The sequence below is a fragment of the Equus quagga genome, chromosome 4 (genome assembly GCF_021613505.1).
Source record: "Equus quagga isolate Etosha38 chromosome 4, UCLA_HA_Equagga_1.0, whole genome shotgun sequence".
Lineage (NCBI taxonomy): Eukaryota > Metazoa > Chordata > Mammalia > Perissodactyla > Equidae > Equus > Equus quagga.
In genome coordinates this window covers 133,346,976-133,366,955 of record NC_060270.1, presented here as the reverse complement: position 1 = coordinate 133,366,955, position 19,980 = coordinate 133,346,976, and the positions used below count along the sequence as shown (strand labels likewise).

The 19,980-nt window shown below is 34.6% G+C and overlaps 1 protein-coding gene across 1 annotated transcript in view; it reads left to right on the top strand.

Annotated features, from left to right (window-relative positions):
- Positions 1 to 19,980, top strand: part of LOC124238390 (protein boule-like) — a 48,282-nt gene that overhangs the window by 6,159 nt on the left and 22,143 nt on the right. Inside the window, exons 3-9 of the mRNA XM_046659307.1 lie at positions 357 to 448; positions 2,582 to 2,636; positions 4,442 to 4,517; positions 7,591 to 7,718; positions 9,746 to 9,817; positions 17,859 to 17,906; positions 18,688 to 18,816. Coding sequence (XP_046515263.1) covers positions 357 to 448; positions 2,582 to 2,636; positions 4,442 to 4,517; positions 7,591 to 7,718; positions 9,746 to 9,817; positions 17,859 to 17,906; positions 18,688 to 18,816 — 600 coding nt within the window. The remainder of the gene's footprint in view (positions 1 to 356; positions 449 to 2,581; positions 2,637 to 4,441; positions 4,518 to 7,590; positions 7,719 to 9,745; positions 9,818 to 17,858; positions 17,907 to 18,687; positions 18,817 to 19,980) is intronic.

Here is a 19,980-nt window from a genome sequence, read left to right as displayed (position 1 = left end):
AATAGTATAATATGCCCTTACTTTAGTTATAGCATGCCTAACTCAAATTATTTTTAAAAACTGGCCAACTAGAGAATAAGAATTCCTTTAAATGGTAAGCTTTCTTTGTAGTTTTAAACAGTTCAGCTTAATTTTTATTGATATGTGATAGTTTAACAATAGTTACTGCATAAAGCAAAGTATTTATGTTGATTTTAACAATTATTGGTTTCATGCACTGTTTTTATGATGAGAGGCATTCTTATTTCCATATTATTATTTATTGATCAACTTTTCTGCCTCCAAAACAAGCATAAGAGTTGTTTCATCTTTTATCAACTAAAAAAAATTTTTGTGTTCTCTTTTTATGCCATTAGACAAATGAAAATGATCTAAGAAAATTTTTTTCCCAATATGGGTCTGTAAAAGAAGTGAAAATTGTAAATGACAGAGCTGGAGTGTCCAAAGGGTTAGTATCACTATGGAATTAACAATTACATAGAATTAACAATTGTATTTTTATTAGATTACTAGGTTTTGTATGCTAACTTACTTTGGTTCCATTTTTTAAAAGGAGAATGTCATGCCCTCTTCTTTCCTCCTACCTTTAGATCTCCTCTATTTCATATGTGTATATGTGTGTGTGTGTGTGTGTGTTTGGAGGGAGGGGGACACTATAATATTCCTTAATTTGCTGGGAAGTTATTTTTGCATAGGCTGAGGGACCATTCAGTGTTAGGTAGCAAGCACTTAATGTTGAGTAGCTAATGTCCAGTAGCTAAGGAAGCAGCTAAAGGAATCAGATACTTTTGGAATTGTATCCTACTTTAGACTAGAGAGAGCTTTATTTGAAAAAAGCTGACACGGAGGAATGTCTGTAGATTGTGCCTCAGAGACTTCTTTAGGGGACTAATCAGAGAAATATGACTCTAATGAGAATGATTTTTAATTGCTGAATCAAGGAGAATTAAAATTGAGAAGGAAGCAGTAGGATTTGTCTAGAAATGTCTAATGACCTTAGATCTGTTTCAGTGGATTGGTGTATACAAAAGCCAAATTTCAGAGAAGTGAAAGGTAGTCTACATAGTGTATTCACTTAAGAAGTTTGCAGAGTTAAAGAAAAGAAAATGGTAAGGCAGTGGAGATCAACGAAGATTGTGTTTGTTTTCTTGAAAGAGAGGCAAGACATACGTATTTATAGGCATAAGAGAAGGGACCAATGAGGTGGATAAAAAATTTTATTAGTGGGGCTGGCCCTGTGGCCGAGTGGTTAAGTTCGCGCGCTCCGCTGCAGGCGGCCCAGTGTTTCGTTGGTTCGAATCCTGGGCGCGGACATGGCACTGCTCGTCAGACCACGCTGAGGCAGCGTCCCACATACCACAACTAGAAGAATCCACAACGAAGAATATACAACTATGTACTGGGGGGGCTTTGGGGAGAAAAAGGAAATAATAAAATCTTTAAAAAAAAAAAAAATTTTATTAGTGGGGGACAACACATAAGTATGACAGGTGGGCACTTTGGAAGAGATGGGTTCCTATGGAGAGGTTATTTTTAAACAAATGAGATACTTCCTCAGACTGACAAACAGTATTAGGATGAAGTGAGATGGTACCTCTTGTGGTTGGCTAATACTGAATTTGCAATACTTTGGTAATATCCATTTTTTATCATTGAAAAATGTCCATAGAAATGTAAACTGTATTTTTTGCCTTTTCCACTGGGTGGGGTATGTGTTCTACCAAAAAATTGAGTGTAGAAGTATTTTCTTAACCCTTGTTTAATGTTTGGGCAAATAGAAAAAGAAAAATCCCTTTGTTAGAAAAAGAAACTTTGTATATAATACAGTGATTGAACTGAAGAAAATAGTAGTCAATATATTTAGCACTATTCAAACGAGTTTCCTTAAGTTAACTAATTAGAAATTATACTTTGAGGAGATATACCTTTTATTTCTTTTGTTTCTTTTTGTTTACCTATTTTGGCTTGTGGGACATGGCATATGTCATGTATTTGTATCTTGAACATTATGTGAATTATACTCTGAAAGTGACAATTATATAGAAAAAGCAGATATAAAGTCTGGGTTATATATATTTTTAATTGATTTTGTTTGGGAAGTATATTGATAATTACATTATCAGTTTATATGTGCTAATAATAGTAAATAACACGTTTATATGCTCATTTACCAATATAAAAATTTTATTGTTGAAATTTTTAAATTTTTAAGGTTTTTTTTTCTACTTTGATTCCTGTTTAAGCAAGACTTCTATTATTTTAGAAGGAGATTATTTCTCTGGACTGAAATTCATTGCATCCTAATTTGTAAACCAGACCTGGATCTCTCATACTTTCCTGCCAAACAGCTCAGGTCTGAAAATATTTTAAAATCCCTGGGTTGTTTTTTTTTTTTCTTTTAGTCCCCTGACTCTAAGAGGAAGTGACAGTAGTAAGTTGTGAATGATTCTCCTAAGTCTTGCCTGCTGGTCACCATAGAAAAATGCTCAGTCCTACAGTGCCCCATTCTTAAAAAACAAAATTTTTTCAAATCTTAACGCTAATGTGATGTCCTAAGAAAATAATTAATACATTTGTTTAGGTATGGTTTCGTCACTTTTGAAACACAAGAAGATGCACAAAAAATTTTACAAGAGGTAAGATCTTTTGTTGTATTTAACTTCATTTTTGGAACTTCTTGCTTTGAAACTAATTCTTTAAGGTATCTGTTTTAATAGTAGAGTTCCAGTACAATGATCAGTTGCTAAAAAGGAAATTTTTTAACTTTTCTCATCTTAAGATTGACATTGGTCTCCAAAACAATAAAATTAAAGACAAACTTTATCTGCAGAAGAATTCCAGATTGTTACATGAGTATGGTTATGAAGTTGTCATGTAAACTTTCACTTGATTTGCTTAAAATGAGAACTTGGGGATGTATCTTTTCTGAAGTGTTAATAGCACTTTGGATTCCTGAAAACACTACAAATATGGATTCCTGGAGTGAGGTTATCTGAGATTATTTCACTACTATGAAAAACTTTATATAAACTAAGAGTATTCATAGAAAATGTCGATAGCCTGCAGTTCAGTGTAATAACTTTAAATTTGGCAAACATAACATTTAATTTTTTTTAGGAAAAAATAGAATTTGAATTGCATATTATTAAATTGTATGTAGTCAAGTCTCGTTATTCATAGTAGTTATGTTCTGTAAAGTCACTACGAACACTGAATAGGCAAATATTCAACTGCTGCTCCACAAAGAAATACAAGACTACGTTCCTACAAGCTTCTGGTCACAGTATTTTCATCAACTAACCAATACATAACTTTGTGTGTTTCTATTTAAAGACATCATATTTAATATATATTGTTGGTTCATTAACGTTGACTTCATGGCCAGCAGCACTATGACTCATGCCTGAATCAAACCCATCTAACCAATATTTTCTCCGTAAGCATGACAGTCTTCTTTCCCTTAGAAACACTAGCCAGCACTTCAGCACTGTACTTGAGGGCTATTTTAAATAGCAAAATCACCAACATAAAGTACAGAAATGTGAAAAATGTGGCACTCAACAGAACATGAAGAGGACACTTGTTTACAGCACAGGAGCTGAAATAAGAAGATAGCCCTGTTTGACCTCAGCTCAGACCATGTGTGTTGGGCAACTCATATATTTTTTTTATTGAGGTAACACTGGTTTATAAGATTATATAAATTTTAGGTGTACATCATTATATTTCAACTTCTGTGTAGACTGCATCATGTTCGTCACCAAAAGTCTAGTTGCCAGCTCTCCCTGTACACATGTACTCCTTTACCCCTTTCACCCACCTCCTTTCCCTCTGGTAACCACCAATCTGCTCTCCATATCTTTGTGTTTATTTATCTATCTTCCACATACAAATGAAATCATAAGGTATTTGTCTTTCTCTGTCTGACTTATTTCGCTTGGCATAATACCTCAAGGTCCATCCGTGTTGTCGCAAATGGCAAGATTTTGTCTTTTTTATGGTAATATTCCATTGTTTATATCGCGTCAAATATTCCATTGTTTATATCGCGTCTTCTTTATCCATTCATCTGTTGTTGAGCACTTAGGTTGCTTCCAAGTCTGGGCTATTGTGAATAAATCAGGCAGCTCATATTTTTCACCTCTGCTCATGTCCGCTAATAACCACTAAATTGTCAGTGAGTATTGATATGGGGGGATACAAATAAATTTTAGTGAATAGGTGAATTCCCAAATACAGGATCCATGAATAGAATTCCAGATAAGGAGTTAGAGTCAGAGCATTGGCTAAGATTCAGATCCAGATCTATTTAAATACAAAGGTTTTGCTGCTTTCAAAGGCTGTTATAGTCTGAATTTTGAAAATGTTTCTATTTTTTCCTTATTGGTTTTATGAACAATAGTGCCAAAATAATGAAATAATTTGTTTTTTCTTATTTTAGGCTGAAAAACTTAATTATAAAGATAAGAAACTGAACATTGGTCCGGCAATAAGAAAACAACAAGTAGGGATTCCTCGTATGTATTGAGAACTAATGTATTTTTCAATGTTTTTGCATGGTTCTTTTTTGAAATATTAGACTTTTTATAAAACCTTATTAAAATACTAAGTTTCTTTCATTTAATAAAGTTGTTTTAGCAAAGTTAGTGGTCAAATGAATATTTCTTACCACAAATTAATTAATATAAGATTTGGAGGTGGGCTAGGGAAAAATTTACATAAATAATAATGCTTAAATATATTGCATAATTACATCTTTTTTTTTTTTTTTTAAAGGTTGGCATGTGAGCTGACATCTGTTACCGATCTTTTTTTTTTTCTTCTTCTTCTCCCCAAAGCTCCCAGTACATAGTTGTATATTCTAGTTGTAGATCCTTCTAGCTGTGTGGGACACCACCTCAGCATGGCTTGATGAGCATTGCCAGGTCCACACCTAGGATCAAATCCAGCGAAACCCTGGGGCGCCAAAGTGCAGCACACGAACTTAACCACTGAGCCACAGGGCCAGCCCCTGGTTACGTCTTTAAAGGAAAAATCTGATAAAAATATAAGTTAAAATTTTAAAAGTAATTAGAAGTAATTTAGATTTACTAATTAGAAAATTTTATAATTAGAAAAGTAGTTTAAAATTAGAGTGAAAATACTAGAAGTGAAAATATAGAGCCAATCTCAGAAACTCTGTTTGCACAGTATGTACTGTAATTCAACCACATAAGTCATAATTATCAGAGTGAACAATTCCTAAAGCTTTAGGAATTGACTAAGTTATGTACCTTCCTCAAATTTCTGTAATGCTTTTAACTCTACCCTTCTTTTTTTCTCAGTCTTCCCATTTATTAAATTAGGCATCTTTACTGTAAGTTAACTTTTCACATGTAATATTTACTAAAGTCTCTCTCTAGATGTAATTGAAATGTTCAGCATAGTACCCTATACTACCCAGTTAATACCCTATACTACCTTTTCATGTATTTATCAAAATTGTATTTAATTAATTAATTGTGTAATTAGCTAATGACTGTCTTCCCCACCAGAACCTAATTTCTATGAAGATAGAGACCATGGCATGTTGAATTTTTTCTTTTCCTTTTTAGCTGTATCACTAGGGCCTAGTTTAATGTCTTGTAATAATATTCACTCAAAATTTATTTATTTAACAGATAAGCCTTTGGTTCCTTGCTGATCTTTGGAGGGAAATCCATGAACCTCCTGAATTATATGCAAAATTTTATTTGAGTGTATATATTTCTGAGAAGAGGGTCCATGGCTTTCATCAGATTCTCAAAAGGATTGGGTTAAGAACCACTAGAATAAGCAGTAACAATACTAGATGAAATGCAGTGAAAATATAAAAGCTGAGAAGTGGTAGTGCTGCTTAAACTGGTAGGCTACTACTGCTTACAGTGTGGCGTAGTCAGCAAATCCTCAGGCCCTATCCCAGACTTGTTCAATGCAAATCTCTGGAGATGGGGCCTTGGAATTTGTATTCTAATAAAGTGTTTAGGTGATTCTAATGTATGTTAAATTTTGAGAAGCACTGTTATAGTGGTAGAAGGATTGCCACTTCCAGTAATTTATATAACCTTGCTGGTCGAGTACTTAATCTAACTTGGCTTATATAAATTTTTAAAGTCTCCTCCTGACAACGAAAAATGTTATTTTTTTATTTTGGGGGGACGGGTATATATAACTTAATCTTGGAGAAGAGATGGGGACCCAAAACTAGCCACGTGAAGATTTGTGGTCACGTTTGCAAAAGCAGCAGTTGTAGCAAAAGGAGATTCGAGAATAAAAGAGACTCGTGGCATGAATGAATATTTGCTGATAATAGATCTAAAGGATTTGTAGAGTGGAACCAAAATGTCTTCAGGAAAGTAGAATTTTCTCCAACTTCATTGCCTCCGTTATCTTTGGCCTTTTACAAATAAAAGCTCTTACTAAGGTCTTAGGGACTTCACTATATAGTCTTCAGGTAACTCTAAATGATGTATAATTTATATTTGTAAAAGTAATGACTTGGCTGATAATCTAGATTGTTAAGCTTGGGGCTGGCCCCGTGGCTGAGTGGTTAAGTTCACGTGCTCCTCTGCAGGCGGCCCATTGTTTCGTTGGTTCAAATCCTGGGCGCAGACATGGCACTGCTCATCAAACCACGCTGAGGCAGAGGCCCACATGCCACAACTAGAAGGACCCACAATGAAGAATATACAACTATGTACTGGGGGACTTTGGGGAGAAAAAGGAAAAAAAGATAAAATCTTTAAATGAAAAATAAATAAATAAATAAATTGTTAAGCTTTGTTTCTTCATTATATTAGTATTAAAATCTGAATTGGTGAATCTTTAGTATTCCTTATTAAACTTGTTTCTTTTTCTTTTATTCACCTTAGGCTAATATAAGCTCTAAGATAATGAGTTTGAAAATATAGTCGTGCGCTACATAATGACGTTTCAGTCAGTGACAGACTATACATATGACAGTAGTCCCGTAAGATTACTACCATATATCCTAAATGTGTAGTAGGCTATACCATCTAGGTTTGTGTAAGTACACTCTCATGTTCCCACAACAACAAAATCAGCTCATGACGCATTTCTCAGAACATACCCCTGTCATTAAGCAACACATGACTATATATACTTCAAAGATACTTTAACATACGGAATTTTTTTTAAAAAAAACTTGTAACATTCAATTTTTACTGTAGCTATGTAGGTATGTTAGGATAAAGATTTTCCAATGTTCAGAAATTACATTTTTAGGGGCCGGCCCCATGGCCAAGTGGTTAAGTTCGCACACTCCACTTTGGTGGCTCAGGGTTTCACCGGTTCGGATCCTGGGCACGGACCCGGCTCCACTCATTAGGCCACACTGAGGCGGCGTCCCACGTGACACAACTAGAAGAACCCACAACTAAAACATAGAACTTTGTACTGGTGGGATTTGGGGAGAAAAAGCAGAAAAAAAAACAAAGAGAAGATTGGCAACAGTTGTTAGCTCAGGTGCCAATCTTTAAACAAAAAGAAAAATTCCGTTTTTAAAAGTTGAATTGAACATTTCAATTATTGTTATTTAATCTTTGCTTTTAGGTTCCAGTATAATGCCAGCAGCTGGAACAATGTATCTAACAACTTCAACTGGATATCCTTACACTTATCATAATGGTGTTGCTTATTTTCATACTCCAGAGGTAACTTCTGTACCACCACCTTGGCCCGTAAGTAATTTTATTTTAGAAGAGTGTCTATCTGTTACTATCACATTATTTTAAGATATTTATTTTATTTCTGAAATATTTCAACCACATACAAGTACAAATAATAATATAACAGTCATGTAGCTACCACTCAAATTTAATACATGTTGACATTTTGCCATATTTAAGTTCTTTTAATAGGGGGAATAAAATGTGATAAATTCAAATAAAATCTCCTTGCCCCCATTCTTGTACCCTCTTTTCCTCCTCAGAGGGAACTAGAATATCTTTCCTGTCCATTTTATATGTTTTTACTACAAATGTAGGTATCCTTAAACAATATATTAACAATATACAGTTTTATTTTGGGTGTTTTTTAAACACTATATAAATAATCTGGTTTGTCTATTCAATGTTATATTTTTGAGATAAACCATGTTGATCCTAGGATATATAATCCACTTATTTTAATATTTTGTAATATTCCATTCTATGAGTGTATATTCCCCTATTGATGGGCATTTTAAGTTTTTTCCTACAATCAAGACTACAATAAACATCCAAATCTTGTATGTATTGTGTGAGTATGTATTGTGTGAGAGTTTGTCTAGGACACTGGTCTTCAAAGTTTGTTTATATATCCTCTAAAATTTTTATGAAAAATTATGAATACTCTCATTTTTAAATTGGTCTGAAATTTATCATAATTTCAAATAATTGAGGCGTATTATATATTGTAGATTTGCTTTAGACATATGTTTATAAAACTTTATAGCTGTAGATTTCGTTTAAGAATGGAAAATGTCCTATGTGTGGTGATGGATGTTAACTAGACATTATGGTTATCATTTCACAATATATACATATATCGAATCATTATATTGTTCACCTGAAACTAATATAATGTTAAATGCCACTTATAGCTCAATAAAAAAAAAGAATGGAAAATGTCTGCTCTATAACTCAGTTAACAAAACTAGTCAACCAAATAAAATTAATCAATCAAATAAAACTTAGTTTCTATTAGAAAATTCTGACTTTAATTTTAAGTTCAAATAAATGAGTTCATGTGTATCCCTGTGACCATGATGTAATTTATTTTGCTTCCTGGATGAAATAAGGTACCATCTCCACTTTAATATTTCCTATACAAGCTCTTTTTGCTTTGCTCTGTCCTATTTTTCAAGGGCATTGCCTTCTTGAATTGTCTATTTGATGCTCTGTTGGTGTTTCCATTCCAGAACAAACCATTATAGCAGGATCCAGAATGAGTGAGAAGTGTGCTTTTCATAATGAAGGAAAAGGGTAATTCTGAGAGGGGAGTTTTGAAAAGAAGAATCAATAGTACACAGACACATTCACAGACAGATCAAATCAGGAAGGAGTACACAGGAAATTTAGGATCTGAACTCTTAAACCTGTTCATGCCCATGCGCCGCTGGAAAATTTTTGTTCCCCTACCTTGGTCTTGGCTACGATGTATGCGTGGAAGTAGAATTTCACATTCATAGAGTATACACGTCTTTGACTAGGTATTGCCAAAGACCTTTCCAGAGTATACCAGTTTACACTTTAGCTAACAGTTCATAAGAACTCCGTTTTGTCCATGATATGTCAACCCTTTACTAGATTTTTAGCGGCAAAATCAGATATAATTATTCGTTCAGTTCTAACTACTGTGTAAACATTAACTACCGCTGGTCTCCACAATGGAAATAGGCAGTGTCGCTGTAAGTCCAGCTGCTATTTTCCTCTAAATATTCTCTTAGAACTATATTTTCATAATCTTTGGACTAAAAGCAACTTTTCAGGTGATTGTCTTTTTAGCATTACTGTGGAAACGAAACCACGTGGAAGTAGGAACACTGTGTTGATTTTAATAGACTTAAGTGGAGTTGGTAATAATATCAAGAGGTGGAAAAATGACATTTCCAATTGTAAACCATAATTTGACTGGGTTTAGGAAACAATTCAAGATAAATTTTATTATAAACTATTTTAAATAATTTTGCCTAAAATAATTTTTCTATTTTCCTTTCCTCTCATAGTCACGTTCTGTATCTAGTTCCCCAGTGATGGTAGCTCAGCCTGTTTATCAGCAACCTGCGTATCACTACCAGGTAAACATTAAATTACAATGAAAATCCTTTTGATACTTTCACTGCTTTTTTGGGTAACTTTCATTCTGTTCTTTCTCATGCAAATACTCTAGTAATTAAAAAGAGATAGTTAAGCCTTGATAGCAGTGGTTTTTTTTCTTTTTTTATGAGGGAACTAAACAATGTCACGCAAGAAGATGGATTCTTTGCTTCCTTTTACCAAATGTAATGAGGTCAGTTTTGCTCTCTTGGCTAACATTTAATCTAGAAAGTCTTTAGAAGTAATACCCAAAGTAGGATACAGATATTGGACCACAGACTGATTTTTTATTGTTACTGTTAACATTATGTCAGTTTCTTCTTAATACATTTAATATAACATATATTACAATAAGTAATATATTGTGGTTTATAACAACCTCTCTTAGTTAACCAGCACTCTCTTTTCATTAATACTTGTGGGAGACTGGGGATAAGTGAACCATAATGCCAGACCATTTTGGTTTTTGTAAATGAAGTATAATTAGAACATAGCCATATTTGTTTACATATGGGCTATGGCTGCTTTTGTGCTACAGTGGCAGAATTGGGTAGTTGGAACAGAGATATTATGGCCTGCGCTAGAATATTTACCCTCCGGCCCTTTACAGAAAGTTTGCCAACCTCTGGGCTATAACATTCACAAATAAAATCACATTCTTTCATACTTCTGGAATAGTGGAAAAGAATTTATTTCTCTTTCTTTTTTCTTTTCTTTATGACCTTTCAAAATAGACCCACGTGAAATGTTACAGTTACTGGAATTCTTTATAGTATTAGACTGTGTTTTGGGGAGGTCATTTATTTTTAAATTCTGTTACCGTGCTAAATATCAAACTGTCTGAAGTGTTTCCTTCATGTACTAAAAATGAAAGTAACTTAATGGTATTTTTTAAAAATATGTATGTAGCATGACTTTTCCTCAGCTGCTTCAGAATTTCAGCAGAGTCTCCAAAGACAGAACATTAGGTACCAGACTATTTAACATGACAAGCCAAAAATTGTGAAACTGGTTTGGGGACCCTTAGGTCAGTGCCTACTTTGAGCAGATATGGGAGGAGGATGAACTGGACAAGGGAGATTGGTAGGTAATGAGGCTTTCTTTAACAAGAGAGTTATTAGAATGCTATAGCATTTTCCCTTCTCCTTAATCAAGTGAAGAGGACTTCAGAAAATGACTAAGAGAGCTTCATATTTATCTTGTGAAATTTGTGAGATGGTACCACTTGGACCTGACTTCTCCTAAAAAAGTCCAAAGAAGAAGCTGGAGTGGTCTATGAAAGCAGAGCTATGAGAGAAGGCTACAGTGGGAATGTGTTTAACTTCTAGTCACAGCAAGCAAAAGTTTGTTTCCCAAGAGCAAGATGTGAGCCACACAGAAAAGACTCTTTCCAAAAAACTTTAAGGTGATCCCGGTAAACAAAGAATCTGTGTGAAGTGGACTTCTACAATCAAGGGCTAGAATTGCAGTCAGAAGTTTTCAGCAGGGAAACCACCAAAAAATCTAGTAAAGTACCTAACTAAAGAGTTATTTGGAATCTGCCACACCCTATAAAGTGATCCGTCCTAAATTTTTATCCAGGGGCAAGGAAGAACAGCTCAACACGGTGCTTTTAAAGTGGGAGGGATAGAATACACATTCTTTTCAAATCCACATAGAACATTCTCCACGATAGATCACATATTAGGTCACAAAACAAGTCTCAGTAAATTTAAGAAGATTGAGATAATACCAAGCATCTTTTCTTTTTTTTTTTTTTTAAAGATTTTATTTTTTCCCTTTTTCTCCCCAAAGCCCCCCGGTACATAGTTGTATATTCTTCGTTGTGGGTCCTTCCAGTTGTGGCACGTGGGACGCCGCCCCAGCGTGGCCTGATGAGCAGTGTCATGTCCACGCCCAGGACTCGAACCAAGAAAACACTGGGCCGCCTACAGTGGAGCGCGCGAACCTAACCGCTCGGCCACGGGGCCAGCCCCCCAAGCATCTTTTCTAACCACAATGGTATGAAACTAGAAGTCAACTACAGGAAGAAAATCGGAAAAGCCACAAATATGTGGAAATTAAACAAAATGCTACTGAACAACAGTTGGGTCAATGAAGAAATCAAAGGAGAAATCAAAAAATACCTGGAGACAAATGAAAATGAAAATACGACATGCCAAAATTTATGGGATACAGCAAAAGTGGTTTTAAGAGGGAAGTCTGTAGCAAAACAGGCCTACCCCAACAAACAAGAAAAATCTCAAATAAACAATCTAACCGTACACCTAAAGGAACTGGAAAAAGAAGAACAAACAAAGCCCCAAATCAGTAAAAGGAAGGAAATAATAAAAATCAGAGCAGAAATAAATGAAACAGAGACTAAAATGACAATAGAAAAAAATCAATGAAGCTAAGAGCTGGTTCTTTGAAAAGGTAAACAAAATTGACAGTCTTTAGCTAGACTCACCAAGAAAAAATAGAAGGTTCAAATAAATAAAATCAGAAATGAAAGAGGAAAAATTACAACAGATACCTCAGAAATAAAAAAGATTATAAGAGAATACTATGAAAAGCTATATGCCAACAAATTGGATAATCTAGAGGAAATGGATAAATTCTTAGAATCATACAACATTCCAAAACTGAATCAAGAAGAAATGGAGAACTTGAATGGACCACTCACCTTACTGGAGATCAAAATAGTAATCAAAAACCTCCCAAAAAATAAAAGTCCGGGACCAGATGGCTTCCCTGGTGAATTCTACCAAACTTTGAAAGAAGACTTAATATGTGTCCTTCTCAAACTCTTAAAAAAATTGAAGACGAGGGGAAGCTTCCTAACTCCTTCTACAAGGCCAATGTTACCCTGATACCAAAACCAGACAAGGACAACAGAAAAAAAGAAAATTACAGGCCAATATCACTGATGAACATCAATGGAAAAATCCTCAAGAAAATACTAGCAAAGTGAATACAACAATACATTAAAAAGATCATAGACCATGATCTAGTGGGATTTATTCCAGGGATGCAGGGACAGTTCTGCATCTGCAAATCAATCAACGTGATACATCACATTAACAAAAAGAAGGAGGAAAATCACATGATTATCTCCACAGATGCAGAGAAAGCATTTGACAAGATACAGCATCCATTTATGATAAAAACTGAATAAAATTGGTTTAGAAGGAAAGTACCTCAACATAATAAAGGCAATATATAACAAACCTACAGCTAATATCATTCTCAATGGAGAAAAACTGAAAGCTATTCCTCTAAGAACAGGAAACAGACAAGAATGCCCTTTCACCACCCTTATTTAACATAGTATTGGAAGTCCTAGCAGGAGCAGTCAGGCAAGAAAAAGAAATAAAAGGGATCCAAATTGGAAAGGAAGAAGTGAAACTGTCACTATTTGCAGATTACGTAATTTTATATATAGAAAACCCTAAAGAATCCACCAAAAAACTTTTAGAAGTAATAAATGAATATGGTAAAGTTGCAGGATACAAAATCAACATTCAAAAATCAGTTGTATTTCTATACACTAACAACAACGTAGCAGAAAGAGAAATTAGGAATACAATCCCATTTACAGTTGCAACAAAAAGAATAAAATACCTAAGAATAAATTTAACCAAAGAAGTAAAAGACCTGTATGCTGAAAACTATAAAACATTGTTGACAGAAATTGAAGAAGACACAGAGAAATGGAAAGATATTCTGTGCTCCTGGATTGGAAGAATTAACATAGTTAAAATGTCCATACTTCCTAAAACAATCTACAGATTCAGTGCAATCCCTATGAAAGTTCCAACAACATTTTTCACAGGAAGAGAACAAAGAATCCTAAAATTTATATGGAACAACAAAAGACCCCAAATAGCCAAAGGAATCTTGAGAAAAAAGAACAAAGCTGGAGGTATCACACTTCCGGATTTCAAAATATGCTACAAAGCTATAGTAATCAAAACAGCATGGTACTAGCACAAAAACAGACACACAGATCACTGGAATGGAATTGAGAGCCCAGAAATAAACCCACACATCTGCAGATGGCTAATTATTGACAAGGGAGCCAAGAACATACAAAGAAGAAAGGAAAGTCTCTTCAATAAACGGTGTTGGGAAAACTAGACAACCACATGGTAAAGAGTGAAAGTAGACCATTATCTTACATCATACACAAAAATTAACTCAAAGTGGATTAAAGACTTGAATGTAAGACCTGCTACCATGAAACTTCTAGAAGAAAACATAGGCAGTACGCTGATTGACGTTGGTCTTAGCAGTGTATTTTCAAGGACCATGTCTGACCAGGCAAGGGTCAGAAAAAATAAACAAATGGGACTATACCAAACTAAAAATCTCCTGCACAGCAAAGGAAACCATCAACAAAATGAAAAGACATCCTAACAATTGAGACAAGATATTTGCAAACCATATATTGGATGAGGGGTTAATATCCAAAATACATAAAGAACTAATAGATCTCAACAACAAAAACCTAACAACCCAATTTAAAAATGGGCAGAAGATCTACACAGACATTTCTCCAAAGAAGATTTACAGATGACCAACAGGCACATGAAAAGATACTCAACATCACTAATTATCAGGGAAATGCAAATCAAACTACAATGAGATATCACCTCATGCCCATCAGAATGCCTATAATTAACAAGACAGGAAATAAATGTTGGAGAGGATGTGGAGAAAAGGGAACTCTCATACACTGCTGGTGGGAGTGCAAACTGGTGCAGCCACTATGGAAAATAGTATGGAGATTTCTCAAAAAATTAAGACTAGAACTACCATACTATCCAACTGTTCCACTCTGCATATTTGTCCAAAGAATATGAAAACATGAATGTGTAAACATATACGCACCCCTATGTTCATTGCGGCATTATTCTCAATAGACAAGACTTGGGAGCAACCTAGGTGCCCATCAAGGGATGAATGGATAAAGAAGATGTGATATATATACATAATGGAATATTACTCAGCCATAAAAAACGATGAAATCTGGCCATTTGTGACAACATGGATGGACCTTACAGGTATTATGCTAAGTGAAGTAAGTCAGAGGGAGAAAGTCACATACTGTGTATCACTCGTAAATAGAAGGTGAAAACAAACAGAAACAAACACATAGAGACAGAGATTGGATTGGTGGCTACCAGAGGGGAAGGGCAGAGGGAGCAGGGTGATGGGGTGATTAGGCACGTGTGTATGGTGATGGATTATAATTAGTCTTTGGGTGATGAACATGATGTAATCTACAAAGGAATAGAAATATAATGATGTACACCTCAAATTTATGTAATATTATAAACCAATGTTACCACAATTAAAATTGGCAGGGATGAGAAAGAATAAGGTTGCTTTCTGCTTATGCTTTATTGAGCCCAGCTCCTCCTTCATTAATTGATTATATACAGCTATAGCTCACTTGCCATATCAGATTTATTCTCAACAGTTTCTAATGCAGTTTAAGTTTATACTTTGGTTTTCCACTTGACAAATTATAAAATTGGAAATATGTTACCTAGATATACTCAGGAAAGATTTTGGTACCGATTTGTAACATAATATTTTGCAGTGTAAGAAATAATTTCACTTCACATTTCTTTTCAGTTGTGTATTCATCATCATTCTGCCCTTAAAATGGCCACTTGAATAAGAATCTTCCCTTGCTCTTTCTTTTTACAAATTCTAAGATTGGTAGCTTTATCTTTTTGTTAGATCAGTTAATGGCATATTTTAATTAGTATTTATCTCCTTCGTATTTCTCACTTCATAGATAGTGTTTTCATTTATCTGATAAATCTACATATAAATCATTTTATTTCAGATTTTTTATTAAAATATTTTCTTAAGAGATTATACATTATACTGCCTTTTTGAATAGTATAGTATGCAGAACATAGACTTCATGTTATCTTGTTCATCAGTATAGTGTAATGATATTATCCATTAGCAGTTGAAGTGGTCAGCACTAAATTAATAGTGATTTAGTTTAGATGGTAGATCCATGGGGTCTTCTTTTTCTTTTCTTTTTGTTTTTTGACTTTAATAATGAAAAAAGACTTTGTTAAAAATGGAGGCGCCAGCCCAGTGGCACAGCGGTTAAGTGCACACATTCTACTTCAGTGGCCTGGGGTTCACCAGTTTGGATTCTGGGTGCAGACATGGCACTGCTTGGCAAGCCACACTGTGGTGGGCGTCCCACATAGAACATAGAGGAAGATGGGCATGGATGTTAGCTCAGGGCCAGTCTTCCTCAGCAAAAAGAGGAGGATTGGCAGCAGATGTTAGCTCAAGGCTAATCTTCCTCAAAAAATAAATAATAAATAAATAAAAATATTGTAAAAAATGGAAAATACGTAAAGATACAACATTTATTATCAAGAAATAATACAACTAATTTAAGAAATAAAAAGTCTATCTTTTAGGGGCTGGCCCCATGGCCGAGTGGTTAAGTTCGCGTGCTCCGCTGCAGGCAGCCCAGTGTTTCGTTGGTTCGAATCCTGGGCGCGGACATGGCACTTGCTCATCAGACCACACTGAGGCAGCGTCCCACATGCCACAACTAGAGGAACCCACAACGAAGAATACACAACTATGTACCGGGGGGCTTTGGGAAGAAAAAGGAAAAAATAAAATCTTTTTAAAAAAAAAAAAGTCTATCTTTTATATGGTCATCTTACAATAAGTACCTTAAGTAATTTGACCATCTTTTTTAAAATAACAGCTTTATTTAGATAGAGTTTACATACCATACACCTCACCTGTTTAAAATGTATGATGGAGTGGTTTTTACTAAATTCACAGAATTGTGCAAATAACACCAGTCAATTTTAGAATATTTTAATCACCCCCCCCCCCCCAAAAAAAACCTTACGTGGTAGCAATTGCTCCTCTTTCCCCTACCCCCAGCCCTAGGCAGCCAGTAATCCACTTTCTGTGTTTATAGATTTGCCTGTTCTGGACATTTCATATAAATGGAATCTACATTATATGGTCTTTTGTGACTGGCTTCTTTCACAGAGCATAATGTTTTCAAGGTTTATCCATATGGTGACATGTATCAGTACTTCATTCCTTTTTATGGCTGAATAATATTCAGTTATATGGATATATACCACGTGTTGTTTGTCCATTCATCAGATGATGGACATTTGGGATGTTTCCACTTTTTAGTTGTTATAAGTAATTCTGCTCTTAACGTTCATGTACAAGTTTTTCTGTGGACATCTTTTCATTTCTCTTAGATCTTATATCTAGGGGTAGAATTGCTGAGTTATATGGTATCTCTGTGTTTAACCTTTTGAGGACATGTCATATCGATTTCCAAAATGCTGTACCATTTTACACTCCCATCAGTTTATGAGGGTTCTAATTTCTCCACATCCTTGCCAACACTCATCATCTACCTTTTTGATTATAGCCATCCTAGTGGATGTGAAGTGGTATCACATTGTAGTTTTGATTTCCATAACCTGAGGCTAATAATGTTGAATATCTTTTCATATGCTTATTTGCCTTTTTTATATATCTTCATTGGAGAAATGCTATTCATATCCCTTACCCATTTTTAAATTGGGTTACTTGTCTTTTTATTATTAAGTTATAAGAGTTATTTATATATTCTACATACAAGTTCCTTATCAAATATATAATCTGTAAATATTTTCTCTCATCCTGTGGGTTTATTTTCACATCCTTCATGGTGTCCCCTGCAGCACAAAAGTTTATAATTTTGTTAAAGTCCACTTTATCTCTTTTTTCTTTCATTGCTTTGTTGCTTGTGCTTTTGGTGTCATAATTTTAAAAACTGCCTAATTCACAAAGATTTACACCTATGTTTTCTTCTAGTAGTTATATAGTTTTAGCTCTTAACATTTGGGTCTTTGATCTATTTTGAGTTATTTTTGTATATGATTTGAGGTCTAGGGGTCCAGCTTCAACTTTCTGCATATAGATAACCAGTTTTAACCCTTGTTTATAATCTGTGCTATTTTTTTTTCATTTTAGGCCCCTGCACAATGTCTACCAGGACAGTGGCAGTGGGGTGTTCCTCAGGTAAATATTAGCTTTTTCATTGTGTTTTTGTGAGGACTGCATAAATATTAAAGTCAGGAGAACTAGATTTGAGACCTTCGTCTTCTATTTATTAACTGTGATGCCTTTGGCAGTTTGTTGAATCACTGTATTTCTCAGCTTCCTTATTTGTAAAATGGAAGTGATGATACTATACCTTTGTAAGTTTCCTCACATGATTTTTGTGAATATCAAATGAGATTGTATAAGTGAAAGCATTTTATAAATGAGTGCTATATAAACATGAAAAATTATTTTTACAATTAGTATTATTGGAAAATTTAGCATTTTTCTAGCTTCAGATTTTGCTTCAGTTTGATTTATGCTCCTAAATAAGTATTTCATCTCCCAACTTTCAATAACAAATAGTGTACCACGAAAAAGATTGTTTAATGACATTTCCCACCTCCCTGGGAAGTCACAAAACTGAGGATAGATGCTTATGCAATATACTATAGCTTATATTATTATAACCTTTAACAGTGATCTTAATATAATTGTTATCTGAATTTACATATGAGGTTCTGAAGCACTAAGAACTTTTAGTACTTACTGGTGATAAAGTTCTTTAATGACATCTACACAACTGGAATTTATAACAATCCAGAGATCCTAGTTTGCTTCTAAGATACTTCTGTACCATCCCTGAAAAAGAAAGTTAGGAAAATATGAAACAAATATTTCTTTCATTTGTTGGGTAATCATTTGGTTTAATTGAAATAACTAATCACATTTGAAATAGAAATATGGTTTTGTGTTTTAGTCTCCTGCCTCTTCTGCTCCGTTCTTATACCTGCAACCTTCTGAGGTTATTTATCAACCAATGGAAATTGCACAAGATGGTGGATGTGTTCCTCCTCCACTATCTCTGATGGAAGCTTCAGTTGCAGAGGTATGTATTAGTCTAAAAGTAATTTATCTATAAGTATCTCATCTTTTTTTTTTTAAGATTGGCACCTGAGCTACCATCTGTTGCCAATCATTTTTTCTTTTTTTTTCTTCTTCTCCCCAAAACCCCCTAGTACATAGTTGTATATTCCAGTTGTAGGTCCTTCTGGATCTGCTGTGTGTGACACCACCTCAGTATGGCTTGATGAGCAGTGCTGGGTCCGCACCCAGGAACCGAACCACCGAAACCCTGGGCCACTGAAGCGGAGCCGGCGAACTTAACCACTCGGCCATGGGGCCAGCCCCTATGATTACCTCATCTTAACATTTATTTCTTTTTCTTTTCTAAAAATATTTGTTCAAGACTCTCATTGAAGCTGCACATCTTAGGTTTTCTTTGATTTATTCATGGAGTTTCCTCTTTTTATATCTAAGAATGCTAGATCTTAGATTTCCTCACTAACTAGTTCTGAACCATTTCTAAAGTCAACTGTTCACTGTACTAGACTAATCCCTGACTCAGTCTTTTTGAAAGAGTAAGATACCAAGTGCTTCTACTTCCTCTGATTTGCCTGTCAATCTATATTGTTGCTAACATTCTGTCAATTGAAAGCATATAAAAGTTGTCAAAGAAGAAAAAAACCTAAAAGAATATTCTTCCTTCAAAAATGTAAATCAAATTTATTTTATAGCTACAAATTATATCTATCATCTTTCGTGTCTTTAAATTATATTCCTGAACCATTATTAATAACCTCACCATCTATGTGCCAGGAACTGTATGTAGTATATTTAAAGTCAGTGTTGTGAAAGATTAGGAAATTAACACCCACCTCTCAATTTGAGTTTATTGTAATTTTTTTATATTGCTAAAGTTTATAACATTATAATTTTGTTCTGGAACAGTAATTTCCACGGTTGGATCTTTTTTTTTCCTGAGGAAGATTTCCCCTGACCTAACGCTTGTGCCAGTCTTCCTCTATTTTTTGTATGTGACTCACCACCACAGCATGGCTGACAAGTGCTGTAGGTCTGCACCCAGGATCCAAACCTGCAAATCTGGGCCGCCAATGCAGAGCACCCTGAACTTAACCACTGTGCCACAGGGCCAGCCCCCTACAGTTTGATCTTAATGTTTACTATTAGTACTTTTACTGAATTTCTCCCT